Source organism: Harmonia axyridis, chromosome 2 (assembly GCF_914767665.1).
Source record: "Harmonia axyridis chromosome 2, icHarAxyr1.1, whole genome shotgun sequence".
NCBI classification, from domain to species: domain Eukaryota; kingdom Metazoa; phylum Arthropoda; class Insecta; order Coleoptera; family Coccinellidae; genus Harmonia; species Harmonia axyridis.
In genome coordinates, this window is record NC_059502.1 from 39,944,007 (window position 1) to 39,964,665 (window position 20,659).

A 20,659-nucleotide genomic window follows, 5' to 3' on the forward strand; every position below is an offset into this window, starting at 1 on the left:
GATAAGTTTTTTATGATAATTGTTTTCAGTTTTTAAAATTTCTACGTTTTCAAAGTCAATTTGATGGTCTAGGTTATGCGCATGTGTCGCCAATGCACATCTATCCTTACCGCTTCTAATGTCTGATCTGTGTAGATTTATTCTGTTTTTCACCCATTGGGAAGTTTGGCCAACATAAATACCGTGACAATCTTGACAACTTAGTTGATACACAACATTACTTTTCAATGTCTTCTGTATAGGGTCCTTGAGTATGGTGTATAATGATTTAACGGTTTTTTGGTTGTAAGTTGTTACTAACACTTCCTCATCTCTAAAAATGGATTTGATCTTTGATGTCAGCCCCTTGATATCTGGAAAAGAGGCATAAAGTTTATTTGTTGGTTCATTTTTCACTTGATTTTGTTGGTTCGATTCAGTTGTTTCATTCGACGCATAAATCAATTTGTTGATCATTGATGTTGGATATCCATTCTGTCTTAAAATATCGAATAATCTCTTTAATCCATCTTGTCTGTAGCTTTCATGGCATATTTTGTTTATTCTCTCTTTCATTACTTTTTTTTTTCCTATCACAATTGAGCCTCTATTCCCTGAAGCATAGTGTTTATAGTTAAAAAGGCTCTTATCTCAGATTATATATATATATATATATATATATATATATATATATATATATATATATATATATATATATATATATATATATATATATATATATATATATAGATATATATATATATATATAATTCGCAATAACTACAGGCTCATTGAAAGGATATTCAACAAATTCCCGTTTCTATCCCAGTAGAGTGAACGCAAACGAAGTCGTTGTCACCCCTCACATTTATTAGGCATTAATTCCTCCATCCTGGCTTAAGGTAAACACCCCAGGTTGGTTGGCACATATCGGTATCCCACGATAAAACAACCAGGCTCTAATTTCAAGAGATTTGTACAGGATGTCAAAGTAATCAAAATTCAGTCGTAAAATCTCTAGGGAGGATTAAATGGCCCAAAACTTAGAACATGAAAATCTGCTTTATTCGGAGGGACCACCAGCGGTACGTTAAAAATGGCCCCTGATTTTAGGCGGGGCTAACGGTACAACCCCATGTCAATAGTACATAACATGGGGTGGAACCAATAATCTAGGTACATAAGGACAATTACTCTGATTGGACGAAAGGAAAGAGAAGATAGACGCTTAAAAAAATTTGGTAGAAGGAGGGTGACGATTATTCAACTATAAAAACAATAGTTTTCAATTCGGTAGACAGTTCAAGTTCGATTCTAAGTTGAATAAAGTTCAAGTCGGTTTTCGGGAACGGTTTCAGGAAAGGTACAAATAGGGAATTTGTTGAAAGGTTTATTCGAACAGTTTGGAAGTGATTGTGATATCCAGGGTAAGGATTTTTAATTTAATTTCTATATATATTGTTGTTTGATTTTTCTTCTTATAACAGATTTACCAAATAGTCCAAGATTGTCGAGTATTACTATTTTTCTTATTTACTTTTAAGGTGTTTGCCATAGGCTAGTAATGTGCAAATTTTATTGACTGTATTTTCTCATTAATTATTTCAATCAATTATTAAACTTCGTTATTCAAGAATACTTGGTCTCATTCAGTGAAACACCTCCTAGAAAAAGATCAAATATAAGACTTATCCTAGGGCATGAGCCGGACGCACGAAAGGTTCTTTCATAAAAAAAAGAAATTGTGTTAATTTCAAAATAACTGTACTGGCCGGAACTATAGAAAGCCGCTCTTCTAATAAGTTCCTTTTTTAAACATCAGCACCCAACTACAAGCCAGTTTATTACATAGACACATTGTCACTTAATATTCTCATACTCATGCTGCACCTGTTGATGAAAATTGATATTTTCAGATTATTATTGAAATTGTTTGATTTATTTTAGTTGTTCGAGATCAAGATGGCTATATTTACTTCAGAGAAAATAATGGAAGATTATTAGCTGGAGGTTTTGAGCCTATTGCCAATGCAGCATTTGAAAATGGAAATGTACCAGGTAGGACATTTTTCTTTCAGGATGATTTTCAGAGTTGAATTTTATTTAATTCTTTTTAGTTGATAAACAAAAAGGACAAGATCGATACCTTGAAGCAAATTGGGATCATTTTCATATATTACTTGAACAATTATTACATAGGGTACCTTGTTTGGAAAATGTTGTATTAGATCGTCTTTGTAACGAACCTGAAGCATTCAGCCCAGATTGTAAATGGATAGTTGGTGAAGCTCCTGAGGTAAATTGTTTGAGAAAGATTAAAATATGTGTATTTCAAAAGGATCAACTAAATAATGCAAGTTTTACACAAAAATGCATTTAGAGGCATGTTTGAGACCTCGTAAAGTAGGACCATTCTTTTATATTTTTCATATTCTATAAAGGTCTGGTGATATTTAACAAGAAAATTGGTTATTTCTACATAATTTCTTTTATTTTTTGAAATCTCGGAATCAGCCGGAATCGGAATCGCCTAAAAGATAGTTCATGTTCGCCAAGATCACTTCATCTATCATTCATCCAAGTACCTGACGTTTTTTTTTCTCTTCCTCTTATGTCTCTATAACAAATTTTTGCTGATTATCTAGTATATTCTCGATTCTTGTTACTCCTAAAGTTATCTCCTTCATAAAAATTGGCTATCAATATGTATTTCAATTAATTTATAAATTGATATTGGATAAATCAATTATTGATGAATTTACATCAAGTAGAAACAAAACAACCAACCATTATGTAGATCTTTCATATCCGAAAAAAATCTTATTGCATAATCTAAATTCACTGATAATTAAAATTTTATCACAAGCAGTGAACTATTCACATTTATTATTATTTTCTTCAGAAAAATCTCTTGAACATACAACTTCTTATTTCCTCAATTCTTTGGAAATCATGTTCGGATCTTTATTGCAAACAATGCATTGAATGCATATGAATTTAATCACTGATACTTATCCCTTTATCGACCGAAATTATTGTCTAGCGTAGCCTGTAGACTTACAGCTCACAAGCGGTCGGTAGAATATAGAATTTCTGATATTGTTAAATACAACTCATAATGACCAAATAGAAATGTTGTAATGAAAGTGTAAACAACTTATAATTGAAATTTAATGCAGAATGCCCAAATTCCAAGTGTAGTGAATGATGATCAGCCGAATTTACGTGATTAATCAAAGACTCCCGTAGGCCGAACAGAGTTACAAATTCCTTAGGCGATAAAAGCTAGTATTATCAAGCGTACATTAATATCAACAATGTTCGGAGTTCGGACACGTCTCATAGGCATCGCGTTTTCCGTTTATACGTCGTTTCGTACGTAGTGCGTTGTAACAGCCTGTACATTATTCGCAACAATGTTATGTAACCAAGTACCTATATATAATAAGCTGATGTATTGGGTATTTGATTTGTAGGGATTATCCTCTACTAATTTTTATTTTGATTTTTATCAACGCCAAAAATATATGCAAACGTTTCGGGCAGAACCCTTTTTCAATGTCTAAAAAACCATAATAAATTACAAACATTATATATAAAAAACAAACAGACAGAGATTCATTACCTTTTTGAGTGATATAAATTATGCTTATTACAATATTCAGTTTGGAAATCAAATTGTTAACGTTAACTTGTCACCTTATGTTGTCGAATACTAAATGTCATGAGCAACAAATGTTAGACTGTGTTTTCTTCTTTTATTTTTGATTTGTATTACGTTTTGTTTTTTGTATCAGTGTCGAATAAATTTTCTTAAGTCCCTTTATGTCTGTTCTATCATTCATTGAATTTTGATTTTGCTTAATATGAATAATTTCAAGGAATTCTCTGGTTTTCTTATTTTTTTCTTTTTCTAATATTTTCGTTCATTCGAAATTTAATGTGTGATCATTATCTACGATGTGTTTGTAGAGGGCTGTCTGCGTTTTCGAGTATTTTTTTTATTATTATTATCCCCGACTTTTGCCTATACGCGTAGGATTTCTCTTTGCCGTCGGCATCTCACTCCCCGCTAAGAGAAACATTCACTCAATCCCAGATATTTAAAATATCAGAAGGGTAGAGCTCGGTCGTGTCCGGCCCTTGTGGTCCCCCCGGTTCTAGTCGAACTTCTGGTCCTCTTTCACGTGATCCTTGGACCTGTCCTTCGCTTCTTAGGAATTTTCTCACTGTCCTTGCAGTACCTTGAAGAACAGCTTTTTGCATTATATTACATATATACTCACTAAGTCCCAGTTGATTGATATTCCCCTTGAGATTTTTGGGCACTATTCCAGTTGCTGAGATGACAATTGAAATAGCTTTCGTTGATATCATTCCCCACTGACGCTTTATAAATTCGAGGTCCCTATATTTTGAAATTTTTTCGACCTCCTTTTGACGCAGGTTGTTGTTATTTGGTATTGCTACGTCAACGAGTAATGCTGTATTTTGATGTTTATCGACTAGTAATATATCTGGTTTATTGTGAGGGACTGTTTTATCAGTCAAAACTGTATGATCCTAGATCAGCTTATAGCGTTCATTTTCCAGGATGGTCTCCGGTCGGTACTTGTAATATGGCATTTTTTCAGAATGAATTAGCTAATATGGTTGCCAATTCTTGGTGTAGTATCTTTCCTACCTCATCGTGTCTCTCTTTATATTCATTTCCTGCAAACATTTGACATTCTCCCGTGATATGTTGGATTGTCTCATTTGTTGGACACCCATATCGGCATCGATCGTCAGTAATAGTTCGATCCTTTATGATATGCCTGCAGTAATTTCTAGTTGAGATCACTGGATCTTGGATGGCTAAAAGAAAACCTTCTGTTTCTGGGTACATTGAACCTGATGTGAGCCAATTGTTCGATGCTTCAATGTCGACATGATCCTGGTTCACCTCGTTGAAATGTCTTCCATGCTGGAGCTTCTCTCTCCATCTTTGCAGTTTTCTTGGTTTGTCTGGTGGTTGTATGAAAATTGCTCCTTGTGAAGTTGTGAAGGTGTTGATTCGCCTGCTTCATACAGTATTTTGTAGAACTCCGATCTACTTGCTTGATCTCTGAAGTATTCCCGTGGGCTTTCTATCTGCCCACTAGCAAGTTCCATGATGTCCGTTAGACTCCTGCCTCTTTTATTTCTCGGCAGTGTAGTCCTCTCAATGCTGCATTTCGGATTATGCTTGTTTGCTTTCATTATCAACGTTCTCATTTTACGTTGCAAGTTTTCGATGTCTGTTTTGCTCCATGGAACTATACCGAATGAGTAAGTTAGAATTGAACATGCATATGTGTTGATGGCTCTCGTCATGTTCCTGCTGTTGAGGTTTGTTTTTAAGATTTTTTTGGTTCTCCTAATGAACTCAGTCGTTGAGTCTTGCTCCATTCTTTGGTGGTTGATTCGTCAGTTCTGTTTTATTCCAAGGTATTTATAAAGATCATCCGACTTCATTGCTTCTATTTGCTGTCCATTTGCGAAAGTGATCGGTTCATCTTGAATTCTTCCTCGCACTACGCTGAGAGTACGACATTTGTCCAATCCGAATTCCATACCTACATCTTTAGAAAAATGTTCCACTAGTTTGACCATAATTTCTAGATGGTTCTTATTGCCTGTTATCAGTTTTAAATCATACATGTACAGCAAATGATTGAGGGTGGTAGTATTATTATTTCCTTTAATGTTGCAACCCTTTTCAGTAGCATTCAGCTGTTTAGAGAGAGGGTTCAGAGTCAAGTAGAACCATAAAGGGCTCAAGGAGTCTCCTTGGAAAATTCCCTTAGGAATTGGAATCAGCTTGGTTTTTATGTTTGCCGTGGAAAGCTCGATGTTCGTTTTCCAATTGTCCATTACAAGCTTTAGAAAATTTGTTATAATTGGATCGATCTTGTATATTTCCAAAATTTTCTTCAGCCAGCCATGTGGAGGAGAGTCGAAGGCCTTCTTATAATCAAAACAAGTCATGAAAAGGTTTCTATGTTTTTTGAAGGCTTGGTTGCATATGATGGAATCTATTACCAGCTGTTCCTTCGATCCTTGTGCATTCTTGGAACATCCTTTCTGCTGTGTTGTATTTATTTCATGTTTCTCGCAATGTTTGTAGATACGAGATGCTAAACTTGATGTGATGATTTTGTATATTGTTGGTAGGCATGTTATAGGTCTGTATTTTGATGGATCCATAGTTTTTTGAAAATCCTTCGGTATTAGGTAAGTGATACCTGTTGTTAAAAATGTTGGCATTTCTCTTGGATTATGTATTATGTTATTTATGTATTCGACTAGCCTGCCGTGCAGACACTAAAACTTCTTCAACCAGAAGTTGTGAATTCCATCTGGGCCTGGATATTTCCAATTGTGAGTGTTCTTCAATATTTCCTGTAGTTCTTCAGACGTTATTATACTATGTGGCATACTTTCTATCGTATCAGATTATTTCTCCTCCCTTCTTATCCAACACGCTTGGGAGTTAAATCGAGTCGGTGTTGACAGTTGATTGGTCCAAAAACTCTCCATATCTTCGGCGCTTGGAGGACTCCCTAATTTTCTTGACGTTTGTTCATTCAGCATTCTATAAAATTTCTTTTCGGAGTTTTCAAAAAATCATATTGTCATGTTTTCGTTTATAGCTCTCATTGTATCTTCTCAATCGTTCAGAGTATACACTCAATTTTTGTTTGAGTTTATCTAGAATTTCTTGAGCACTTCATTGTTTTTTTTTTTTCTTTTTCAAATCAAATCAATCTTTATTCATCATTATCATAACAAAAATTACAATTAAAATTCACATACATAAATTCAAAACAAAAAAAAATATGAATGGCAGCTGTTCCGCGCTAAACCTGGAAGTAAATTCCAGGTCCGTGTTGCGAAACCTCTGCCCAACCTTAAACTGTTGAACGCAAATGAGAAATGGAGCCGTGGAGAAAAGAAGAGCCAAAGGCGACCCAGCCGGCGGACAGCGGGAAAAGCATTCACGGGAGGAAATCTCAAGAAAAAAATCCCTGAGATTTTCACATGAACATCTCACCATCTTAATTTATAATAAGTCAAAAAACGTCCCATAGTGTTCTTGAATATATTTCTTCGTTAATACATTAAAGTTTCTCTTGTTATTTACTGTTGATTTTATGGTAGGAGGAAGTCTATTGAAAAATTTCGGAGCAAAGTAAGTTACGAATCTCTGAGTATGAGCTTTGGTATATAGTCTAGTTCGCAATGACCCTATTCTTAGATTATAATCTACAGTGCAGTCCGGAAGCATAGATCTAATTTTTGGTAGATAGATAACGCAGCTGTGGATGAAAAGCGCTCTCAGGGGAAGAATATTTGCTTCTTTGTATAGAGACTCTGTGGAATATGTCCGTTTTTTTTATATATAACTTTGAGAACATAATTTTGAGTGACGAAGATATTATTCAGAGCGTTTCTGAAGCAACCCCCCCAAACTATCAAACAATATCTCAGTATAGATTCAACCAATGATATATAAACAATTCTAATCATTTTAGTATTTAAAATCTCCCTCAGTTGATAGAACCGATAAAGCAAGTTTCTTATTTTTTTATTGATGTAATAGGCGTGTTCGTTCCATCTCAGATGATTATCGACAATAACACCTAGATATTTAATATTTTCTACATTTTTTATTATTTCGCATTGACAGTTAACATGGTCGACACAGTATTCGTTATGAATTTTTAAAACCATATTAAGCGGCCTACCAACATCGGAGACAGAAAAAGCGATATACTTTGTCTTTTTTAGGTTTAAACTTAGGAGACTATAATTTAGCCAACTATACAGTTCTCTTAGCTCCTCCTCCGCCCTCCTGAAAACAACATCCCAACTCGAACCACTAAAGACAACAACAGTGTCATCCGCATAGGAAATTACGACAGCTCTATCCAAAATTCTTCCTATTTCATTTATATATATGAGGAACAAGAGAGGACCCAAAACCGTTCCCTGCGGTATACCAATTGAAATTTTCTCTGGTTTGCTGTAATAATCCTCGATTTTAACTTTTTGGGTTCGGTTTGTTAAATACTTTTTGAGAAGTAAATTTGTAGTCCCTCTAATGCCTATATACTCCATTCTGTATAACAATTGTTCATGAGGAATTGTATCGAACGCTTTTGCTAAGTCAATGAAAACTGCCAAGGTCTTCCCGTCGGAGTTGAGGTTGCTATTAATTTCATTTATTAAGTTAAAAACTGCATCCTCTGTACTGAGGTTATTTCTGAAACCATATTGATGTTTATTGAGTAATTTGTTATTTTCTAAAAATTCTATGATTCGTGTTTTCAAACACTTTTCAAAAAGTTTGGTGAAATTATTGATAAGAGAAATCGGTCCATAGTTGTCCATTTTCTGTTTGTCACCAGACTTATATATGGGTATTACAACCGAGGTCTTCCAATCCGAGGGTATTTCGTTTTTCTCAAAGCATAAATTGATTAGGTAGGTTAAAGGCTTAATTAGATGAACATGCACACTCTTGATAATTTTATTGTTAATGCCGTCCTCCCCAGGTGCTGAATCGTTTTTTAACTTTGAAATTTCCTGAATTAGTTCTTGGGGGGTTACTGGTTTTAGAAAAAGTGAACTGTGCGTGTTAAAATTATTTTTGTATTTTTTTCCAGTTGGCGCTACATTTGATTGCATTCGGTTTCCTATGCTAGTGAAATAATTATTGAAAGTATTGGCGATGTTCACCGGTTGAGTAATTACTTGATTGTCTTCGTTTTTGATGCTACTAATTATCTGTTTTGTTTTGGTAATATTCACTGCTTCATTGATTAAACTCCAAATTTTTTTTGGATCATGTTTAGAATTATTAATTTTGGTTTTATTCATTCTTCACTTGTTTCACAATTTTCTTGAGGCTATTCCTATAATTTATGTATTCAGATTTCTTTTGATCAGAGTAGAGTTTATTTAATTCCGATTTCATTTTGTCTCTTTTCCGAATAGAATTTATTATTCCGAGGGTTATCCAGGGTTTCAGTTTCCTGTTTTTATTATTTATAACGAAGGTTTTCTCACAGTTGTTCATATGATTCACTAATATATTTTTAAAGCAAAGATAACTCTCCTCTACTGTTTTAATGTCATAAACATTTTGCCAGCTTTCTTTTGATAGCTTAGTATTTAGCTTTCTGATGTCGATTTTCGTCCCGTTTATTTTAATACTTTTTGAAAGTTTTATGTTTTTATTAAAATCAATCTCCAGTCCTATCGGGAAATGATCAGTTAAAGCGTATTCGAAAATAAAAGGTTTTAATAAAAGTTGATTTTTCAGATCATTTTTACATTTCACAAAAATATGGTCAATTAATGTGGAAGATGACTCTGTTACTCTGGTTGGTTGATTCAGATAGTTTTCGTAGCCATAAGAAGTTAACAAATTCATATACACATTACTAACTTTATCTTTTTCATCGAGAATATTGACATTTAAATCTCCTATGAGTAAATCAATTTGTTCTTGTTTCAAGTTTGCAAAATATTCTTCAAGCTCAGTCAAAAACAAGTTCAAATTTGTGGAAGGTGGTCTGTAAATTGCGGTTATCCCCATCTTATAATTATCAAATGTTATTTTTAACCTAGAAATATTAGTTTCAGTAAGCTCGAAAATTTTTGTTTCGGCATTTAAATCATTTCGAATGTAAATTAGTAAGCCGTCATTTTTATTATAAACAGAATTGTTATGAAATAGACTATAACCTCGTATATTGAATCGGTCAAGCTCGTTTATATTGAAAGTTTCCGATAGAATGATCACATGTATCTTTTCTATATCCATTTTCTCGAGATATATCAACAGTTCTTCGAAATTTCTATAGATACTTCTTATATTAAAGTGAACCACTCCAAATCGTGAGGATCCTCCCGCAAAACACACCCCCGCATCAAGCTCACCGACAACTGCCGCCCCCGGCACCCTATCCCCCCCAAGAGTCTCCAATATATTCATTAGAGAAAAGGACACTATAAAGCGTCCCAAGATTAATATATGACTATATCTAAACTGAGAACTATAAGCAGCGTGAAAATTGCGACACCGAACAGAATAAAACAAAGGTATCGAAAGTACTATGTTTTCATAATCAAAAGCAAAAACAATACACAACCCAAAATTCCGATAATTACACATTTTCCCTCCTTAAAAAGCATATTAGGTAACATTAGCATGTAAATCAATCAAAGCAAATGTATGAAAAATGTAAAATGAAAAATATAGAACATAGCTTATAGAATAGGAACAAAATCATAATCCTCCCTAATTTCCAACCTTGTATCCGTCACAGTCATCTTCAGTCTGCACCGAAAATATTCCATCTCCAATCTTTATTTTAACAATGCCACGGGTCGACCACACATTCTTGAAACCAAATTTGCCACCCGCATATTTCAACAAATTCAATCTTTTCTTAGTCAGGTCTTCTTTGACATAAATTTTGGATTTTGCATAGTATTTTCGCATAGCTAGGAATTCATTTCGAAAGTCTTCATTCTTGAATTTCAACAATATCGGACGTGGATTCTCATTATTTGTTTTTCCTAACCGATGACATATTCTGATTGAATTTACAACTGAAGTAACGTCAACATCTTTACATGTGTCGATAAGTTTTTCCCTGATGTTTTTCTCCGGTGTTTCATTCAAACCAAAAACAATCAGATTGGACTTCTTATTCTCCTGTTGTAATTTATCCAATTTTTCCTGAGTTTCGTGCAAGGTTTTCTTAATTTGGTCGAAATCCTTTTGAAAACTTGATTTAACCTTCGACAGAATTTTATCCATTATTCCATCCAGGTACAATTCTAAAACCTCTGCGACAGTTTGCTTGACGATTTCTTTAATCTCAGCTTTGCTTTCACGAGTAAGGCCCATTTTCACTACTCTGCTAAATTGAGCTTTTCAACTAAGAATGAAGTATCTTTATTTTAAAAGTTGAAATTCTGAGTTTTTCGGGACTAGAACTCGATATCGATACCGTCGGGAAAGCAATTCAACACGTCTAGTCTCGACAAGCCATATGTGATGAATGTTGTTGGCGTCGTAGTTTGCATGTCGCCTAAGTCCATAATTGCATCCACTATTTTTGTAGTTTTCTCGACGGAGAACCTTTTTTAAATTGTGTTAAGTTTGACAGCTGGTCTAGATTCGTCAGTACGGAGTTAAAGAGCTCTCCCTGGGGTGTGGCTTATAAGATCTCTACTGGCAAATTAACACAGAATACTATTTCTTCCTCCGTCCGCCGCCTGGACTTGCAAGAGTCGGTCGATGTCATCTTAGACCGACTCTTTCCCAGAGATGACCCATCTGAGGACTTCGCGGTTCAGGCTGCTGTTCGTGCTGAGACTTCAGTCTCTACAACAATCTCACCATCCTCTATTCGCCAATTCACTTTTGAGGAACTCGATGCTCTATTACAGCTACCCCTGACCGGATTTTATAACTTGATTCTTCGTAGAGCGTGGTCGGTGATACCTGGCCTGCTGCTGTCACTGTACAACTGCTGTCTGCTCACTGGTCATTTTCCCGACAGTTGGAAGGAGGCCTCGGTCTGTCTTCTTTTGAAGTCTAGGGAGCGTCCTCTACAGGATCCAAAGTCTTACCGTCCTATAAGCCTGCTTTCGATTTTAGGAAAGACCCTTGAGTGACTGATGCTTTCTCGACTTGCTCGGGTCTTACTTGATCGTGATGAGTCCTCCCCTCTTCAGTTCGGATTCAGGCCTGGCCTCTCTACGGAGGATGCTGTTCTTAAACTAGTCGACTTTGCCCGGAATTCCTCGGGTAAGTATGCGGCCGTATGACGTGTCGACCTTGAGTAAGCCGGTCACTAGGCTAAAATTCGGCTCGCGACTACACTCAGTGTAGACGGGAGCGAGTTCTTCAAAATAAGTTGAGAAATAATAATGGGCGCCAGGTAGAGATGTGCCTGTCTTAAGAACAAATTGCGTACTCCTCTACCAGAGTAGCAATAAAACAAATACTCAATGTCAAACGTTTAATTAAAATTAAAATTTCTGCAGTGGTTGATAATAAACAATAAAAAAAGGAATTATCAAAGTTACCAAGAGCCAGAAGGGCTTTCCAAAACTTTACCTAACACTAACAAATGCCAGAAGGGCTTCCTATAAAATATAACTAACAACAAATGCCAGAAGGGCTTCCTACAAACTATAATACCTAACCTAATCCTGAAAATAGAAGCCTTATATCAGCCTATACTTGGCTTAGGCTAAACCTTAAATATCAGCACCGAAACTAAACCTAAACGGAGTTCAACAAACTCCAAATTCACCAGATAATAAACCAGACAAATAACCAAGTTAAACTAAAAGATTGAGCACAACCAAAGATCCTGAAGGAATACACAAATGCAGTGGTTGTAATAACTGGCCGGTATAAAATAGCTGGTTGAATAAGGTGAAAATAAATTAAAGTCATAAATCCTGAAGGGATACACAAGGATTATAGTTGTTAAAATAAATGGCCAGTTAGTGAAGTGCACCTCACCTCAAACTGTTTACAATTTCGACAGTATATAATGAGCATGAAACAACCTTTATTCAATATATTTCAATCTAACTATCAATGGATAGAAAATTAATAATAAAACCGTTAACTCCTATTCAAATAACTGATTAACTATGAGTACACTAAATAGTTACTTCTAAAATCGAATCTCAATACAATACTCATTAAAGCCAGTGGAAGCACCGGTTACCTGATACAAAGTCAATATTGAAGGTTGACAGCAAATCTAACGGTGAGATCTCTATACGTAGAATGTACCATCTACTCGAGGTACACCATATGCCAGCAATTTACTATGTGCTCGAACTGTACCATCTATCAGAATGTACCATTCACCAGAACTGTACCAGAAATTCACCACCATATACCAGAAAATAAATACCATAAACTCAAACCATAGCATTCCAGACTGTTGCCAGTCACCAGAATTCTTCAATCTAACCAAGCACTAGGATTCTCCAAGATATCCAGCACTAGGATTCTCAATCCAACCAGGCACTAGGCTCCAATAAAAGACTATAAGATATTGTTCACAAAATACAAAAGGATTTATACCTCTCAGTTGTTGTTCGAGGGAAAAGGATCTTCTTGATATTCCTCGTGTAAGTTCAACAGTTATTCGAACTAATCGGCGGGAAGCGAATCCTAATAAAACAGAAATTTCAGACAATAGCTCAAGATATAGGAATAATATCATACCTCTCAGATCTTCAGGGTAAATTCAATACAAGAGATCCGTTGTTACGGATCAATCCAAATTATATTTAAAAGTTATTCTAGTGGACTGTATTATGTATGTAATTATTAATTGGATTGCTCCGCCACACAAGTTTGTGAATTATCCGATATAAAAGAAATGAAACTCGCTTAATTTCTGAGATTTGAGAGGAAATACCACCCGGAACAGTCAGCAAGAAGAAGGAAAATTCTAACAGGAAAGGGACTCACCTGGTCTCCGTTGATTCTCTGACTTTCCACCTTGAAAACTTAAACTAAACAATCTTCTTCACTTAACTATGATGTGTCCTCTCACGAAGCTGTTAACGAACTTAAAAACGAATTGAGTTTTTATGCGAAACTGCGATTTTTCTTTATTCAGGATTAGCGAAAAACTATTGAAAATGACAGTGCGTAACGTCCGTTGTGGATGCGGAAAACCAAGTGTGCTAAAATTGTGGAGGGGATGGGAAAGTCAGGATCTGAGAAAGGATTTGAATATGGAGATAATTCCTCTCAAATCCTCGTACTCCGTTAATTCAAAAACAACCCGCGAAAATTCGATTCAATATCGAACATACCCCCCACCCAAAATAGTTATTTTGTGAACAAAAAATAAAAAAGTATCTTTTTACATTGAAAATAAAAAAAAACTAAAATCAAGACCCCGGCACCGAATTCATCGGAAACGTATAATCGACAAAAAAAAATTTATTATGGAACACCATCCTTCCTCTGAATCCTGGAATTATTCAGTAATGAAAAATCATCTAGGCATCTACTGGGAGTAGAATAACTTTGTTAGTGGGTCTTGTTACAATACCCTTACAAGAATGAATCTTCAGCACCCGCGGCACGTTATCCCTACCCAAAATGAGTTCCCGAATAATACCCAATGGCCATGCAGCCATAGGACGACCAGGTTCATACCAAAGCACGACATCGCCCACCTTCAACGGAGGAGACGGGGTTGTCCATTTTTTCCGCTTCAAGTTTTCCTCGACGCACTGTCGACCCCTTCGTCTCCAGAATCCCTGAACGATCTGCTGCGTAAGTTGCCATCTATCTAACAACTTTATTGGTACTTCAGTTAAGTCTACTTCCGGGCCACAGAGAAGTTCCGTCCCAATCAAAAAATGCCCCGGAGTGAGCGCTTGAATATCATTTGGAGAACTAGAGAGTACTCCAATAGGCCGTGAATTTAAAATTCCTTCCACGCGAATGGTGACCGTTTGAAATTCCTCAAGCGAAAGAATCTGAGCCCCAATTAATCTTTTTAGATGATGTTTTACCGATTTTATGCCTGCCTCCCAAATGCCGCCGAAGTTCGGAGCATAAGGTGGATTGAAGATCCACTGTATCGATCTCTGAGCCAAATGACCCTTTATTTAATCATTTTTCGACTGGAGAAACTGCGTCAGCTCTGAAATCTCCCGTGCTGCGCCTCGGAAGTTTCGACCCTGATCCGAATATATACAGGAAGGAATACCTCTGCGAGCGATAAATCGGTCAAGAGAAGCTAAAAAAGCGGCTGTGGATAGACTCACGACTACCTCAATGTGAACTGCGCGCGTGGCGAAGCATACGAACAAAACTATGTATGTTTTCTCCGTTTTAGCATTTCTTCTGGTGGTATATTTCGTAAGGAAAGGACCACCGACATCTACACCGCATTGCATAAAACACCTTGAGGGTGTAACACGCGATGAGGAAAGATCAGCCATCGGAGGCTGTAAGGGAACCGCCTGGAACCTGTAACACGGCAAGCAGCGGAATATTCGATTTCGAATGAGACTCCTTGCCGAAGGAATATAATATTCTCTCTGTAGGAGAGACTGCACCAACTTTGGACCACCATGACCAGAAAAAATGTGATAGTAATCACACAATAAACGTGCTAAGTGAGAATCTCGAGGAATAAAATAAGGATGTTTCGTGTGATAAGGAAGACAGGCTCTTTTTAACCTGCCCCCCACCAGCAAAAACCCGGAAGAATCCAAAAACGGGGAGAGTGCACGTAATTTCGGTGAACATTATTTTCCCGTTTTCAAAGAAATGATTTCAGAACCCAAGTAATGATCTTGGGTGAGACGAATGAAAAGCTTTAAGGTATTCCGATATTCTGATGCCGAAATACTCCCTGTAATTTTCGAAGGGACAGAAGACTTATAAATCCTGGTTTTTAACCCATTAAAAAACACTCTTTGTGTCCGTAATAATGAAGAAAACCGTTCGAAAAAGGTCAGTAAATAATCTCTTTCGACCGCAGCCACGTATGAAACTGGAGGTATGACCTTCGTTTCCGGTAGATCCTGATCTACAATAGTGGTCCCTTCAGGCCACGTATTAATCGGAGTTTCAAGAAAGGATGGACCGGTCCACCATGTCCGGTTAGAGAAAAACTGAGATGGTTTTGGTCCCCTGCTCGCTGGGTCCGCCGCATTTTGTTCTCCGGGTATATGCCTCCAGATCGCACTCGGACATGCTTCGGAAATCTGAATGACTCGATTTGATACGAATGTCTTCAACTTATAAGGAGGAGTTTGAATCCAAGCCAAAGTGGTTGTGGAATCCGAAAAACAAATTATTTCTAATTCGGACAGAGGTGGGGGGAGTGGCAGAAGCGAACGAAGAAGTTTACTGAGTAGGACAGCGGATCCCAACTCGAGACGATTTATAGTCCAGCTTTTAAGTGGGGCAACCTTAGTTTTTGAACAAAGTAAATTGCAAAATATTCTCTGCTCATTTTCAACACGCAAGTATACAACCGCTGCCATTCCCAGAATACTAGCATCGCAAAACCCAATGACTTGTGCCCTCAACGAAGTACTAGGCACCACACACCGAGGAATAGAAATGCCCTCCAACATCTTGAATTCCTTTTCGAGAGGATTCCATAGTTCAATAATTTCAGGAGGTTAGGGCTCATCCCATTAAGTATTCAGCAGCCAAAGCCTTTGAAGAATAACCTTCATAGCAAAAGTAACCGGAGATAGATACTCATTATAATCATAAATTCGTGCGACTCGTGATAAAATACCGCGTTTTGTCAGAGTCGTCTGAGTATCATCCACCTTGAAGCGAAACTCATCTCCTATTGGATCCCATATCCAACCTAAAACTTTAATTGAAGAAGTGCCGGCAATAGAAAGATCCTTGAATTCGATCGAACAATCTTCGAGAATTGAAGTACAAGAACTTGCCCACTTTCCCAGTTCAAACCCGCCGAGCCGAAGCAGCGCGACCAACTCCTGACACAATTCGCTAGCCGCGGTTGTGCTGAAGGCACCAAAGAGAATATCATCCATAAACCGGTAGGATTCCAGTATTTGAGCCGCCCGCGGAAATCTCGCACCCTCATCCAATATAAGTTGTTTGAGGGTTCGCTGTGCCAAAAACGGACTACTTGAAATGCCAAATGTTACCGTGCGCAATTCCCACTCGGTGAGAGGATCATCGAAAGAAAACCGCCAAAAAATGTGCTGGTACTCGCAATCTTTCGGATGCAGCCAAATGGCTCGAAACATTTGCTTGATATCACAAGTCACAGCGATGGGAAAAAGGCGAAATTGGGTAACTATTTGTCCAATGTCGCTTTGCAATTTCGGGCCCGTACACAATTTTTCATTTAGACTCACACCCGATGAAGTCTCTGCTGGAGAAAACACTACTCTCAATTAAGATTTCCCCGCCGACGATTTCAGAACACCATGATGCGTCATCACATAGTCGGAACTTTGAGGAGCTGGGACCATATGTCCCTGTTCTACATATTTCCTCAAATTTTCTTTATATAACCTGTAATACTCCGGATCGTGTCTGAACCTACACTCCAGCTTATGAAACCGCGCCAATGATCGCTGTCGATTTGTGCCTAACTTAGGACGAGAATTATTTCTGAAGGGGAGTCTAGTTATGTACCGTCCCGTCAAGTAGGGATGTGTCGTTCACGAACGAACGAATCAAAAGACCCGGGTCTTCAGAACGAATGGTTCGATCGGGTCGTCTCTCTGAAAATGATTCGTTCGTTCGAACCGATCCGAATGAGCCAAACTTTCACATTCATTTCATTCAATCTGAGGATCTTTTAGGACCCAAAGATCCATAGAATGGTTCGTTATCCGAGCCTAGGAAGATGGGTTTTGGTTTGGACTGACCTTAAAGGAACATAATTATGGTAGTAATAAAATACATACATTCCGCAAATGAATCATCGGCTCGGCACTTGGCACCCGGTTTTGAAGAAAGATGATAGATAATAAAAGAAACTGGGCTCTGTAATAATTGCACTCTCTTAGATGCACCAATTATTATTTCTTGAAAATGTTATGGTTTTAAATATTGTTCATTATTTTTTGGGAATTTTTTTAACTATGTATTCAAACCTAACTTTGTAAAGTTGATCAAAATGAATATTTTTCGGGAACAAAATATATTAATTAGGGTTAATATCAGTTTGAGGGATTTCAGATCTTCTGTATTTATTTGGTTGGAATAGATACAGGTAATGATCATTAGGTAGTTTTCGTTAAAATTAATAATTCAAGACCTCGTGAATTTAGTGTTCTGTACAAAGTACATTCGTGATTTACTTCTACTTCTTCATTAGTCATTTAAATATTCCAAAATCATCAATTTGAACGAGGAATATATATCAGATTTTGAAATTTTTTCGAAAGGTCCATAATCATCTCATGAACCAGATATCAATTTAATATATTCTGCCATCTCAGTAACTTATAACTTTATGATAATGGATAATCTCCTTTATGTTCATGATTATGTCTCAAAAAAATCATTATCACAAATTCACGATCCGATTAAAAACATACCGACTAACAAATACAAAGCTGATATTAACTTAACATTCTTTACCAAGAAAAAAAAACAAAGAACGAAAGAACCAGATCTACGGATTTTTGAATCATGCGCAAATCGTACATGATTCGATCTGAGCTAGTGAGCTGAAAAGAACCATTGGGTCAATTGAACGGGTCTTTTGAACCGGGTCGTCTCAGCCATAGATCTGGTTCGACCCGGTTCGTCGAAATTGAACGAACCACACATCCCTACCGTCAAGTCTCGTGATACCGTAGAAGAGAAATATTCTTCGCAAAAGGTATCCTCTGGGGAGAGATTCACGTCCGGATTTGATATATCTTCCGATTCCCAGAACATTTTCAAGGTGTCATTGAGTGACTCTTCCTCGGATATCACAAACAATGACTGAACAATTTGGGAAATCGCTGACGATACACTTCCCATTATAACCCAGCCTAATCTCGTGGATATCGCACTTGGTTTACCGATTATATGCTGAGGTTCGTCCGTCAGAATAACGAAATATGATTGAACCCCCAATAAGATATCAACAGGAGCAGGGTAACAAAATTCGGGATCGGCGAGTCGTAGATTAGAAAAGCGATCTCTCATTGTAGGTGGGAGATTCTCTGTCGGAAGATCCGAAGTTATCTTATCCACAATAGCCGCTTCAAAACAGACTAATGTATCATCATTGAACATCGAAGTAAGTGAACAAGAAATCAAACCTCGTACCGAAAAGAGCGGGTTATTACCAACCCCGGAAATCTGAAGTTTACACTTTTTTCTCGCAATTCCAATCCTCAATGCAAAATTCGAGGTGACGAAATTCATCTGACTACCAGGATCCAAGACCAACCTACAGGTTTGCCATATTCCGTTTATATCTCGAACCCTAGCGCGAGCCGTTCCAAGAAGACAAGTTGTATCCATAGTCGAATACGAACAAGTATTTACAATTTTTAAACCTTTCGAAGTGGAAGGTTCATCAATTTTTTGAACCGGGTCAACTTGGACCTTCCCTCGTGAACTAACTCCGGAAAATGAAACACCCTCGATATTCGATTTCTGAAAACATATCAACGTATTATGTTTTCTACTTCCGCACTTGCGACAACAATTTTTAGAATTACAATTCGAAATTGAATGCCGACCCAAACATGCATAAATTCTTCTATGTAGTTGTATGAACCTTTTCCGTGTATCAAGCGAAGATTGCAAAAATTCAGGACACTGCGCAAATTTAGGTCGACCCTCACAACACGGACACAATGAATCATTTTGTTCATTCGGTGTAGAAGTGGATTCTTCCCGTGTCGTAACTCGAACCCTCTTATTTTTTATTGTAACCGGAGAGTTAGCTTGAATTTTGGCTTTGAGTGTGTCTGAACTCAAGTCATTAACCGCGCAACGATCTCTAAGAAACTTAATCAGATCAGTAAATTTGGGAAAATCGGTATTCAGAAATCTTGTTTCAAAGTTCCGACGTGTATGGGAATCAAGAAGTTTCGAACTCCAAAATAATAGCATAAACTGTCCCAAATCTGGAATTTCGAGTTTACTCAAACAATTGACATTAGTTTGTAAAGTGTCAGAAAACTCTCTCAAGGAATTCTGATTGCCCGATTTGATTGGTTGCAATGAAAATACCTGATTCAAGTAGTGAGATGCCACAACTCTAACATTTGAAAACTCGTTTTTAAGGAGATCATATACGGTTTCGTAGTTATTCGGATCAAAAACCACCGTTTGTGCAAGAGTTAAGGCTCTTCCATCTGAATACGAAAGCAGAAATGCAAATTTTGCTATATCAGACAAATCCTTGTTGGTATGGATCACTTTATCATAAAGTGCAATAAAACCCGAAAAACTTTCGAGTTCACCATTGAATCGTGGTAACTGAATTTGCGGCATATAGTTTGGTAAGGATTTGGACGCCGGTTTTTCATCCGAACCCTGAGCAGTTGAATATTGAATTTGGTGAGCAGCTCTAACCTCTAATATTTTTAATATAAGTCATCGAATGCCTTTGATAATCCGCTCGTATCCTTCCTTAAATCTCGATGACGTATACCGATCGCGTCTAACTCGGAAAGACAACTTTCATATTCCTCAGCTGTTTGTTCGATCTTTTCGGAACGAATCATAAACGAATTCAGAGAAGAAGGAAGTTTCCCAATTAAATCGTACGTTTGTTGTACCCTTACCCACATTCTATCCAAACGCCCTTTTGCCTGCGTGAAAACAAGAATATCCTCCGCGCTTGGTGTCGGTGCCTTAGAATCTGATTTTTCTCCTGTTTCCTTTCCCATTCTTGAAATTATTGAAAACAACTAAAAGAAACTCTAACCTCTTTATGTTTGTTTATAAACAGTCCCCGCTACAAGTAGGCAAGTGAATCGATTCAATACGTCGATTGCTATATCGAACCTGCGCGCCTACCGATTGATAAAATCTGACGGACTTATCTCATGCCGCCCGCAAGAAAAGAAAAAAAAACAATTAAACCCTTTTCTAAAGACCCCTGAATATATAATAAATCTG

General features: G+C 37.0%; 1 protein-coding gene across 3 annotated transcripts in view; it reads left to right on the forward strand.

Annotated features, from left to right (window-relative positions):
* The window catches only part of LOC123672379 (pyruvate dehydrogenase phosphatase regulatory subunit, mitochondrial), a 280,794-nt gene that overhangs the window by 144,697 nt on the left and 115,438 nt on the right, over window positions 1–20,659 (forward strand). For all 3 annotated transcript variants that reach the window (XM_045606473.1, XM_045606474.1, XM_045606475.1), the window contains 2 exons: window positions 1,927–2,037; window positions 2,097–2,275. In XM_045606473.1, the coding sequence (XP_045462429.1) occupies window positions 1,927–2,037; window positions 2,097–2,275 (290 nt within the window). The remainder of the gene's footprint in view (window positions 1–1,926; window positions 2,038–2,096; window positions 2,276–20,659) is intronic.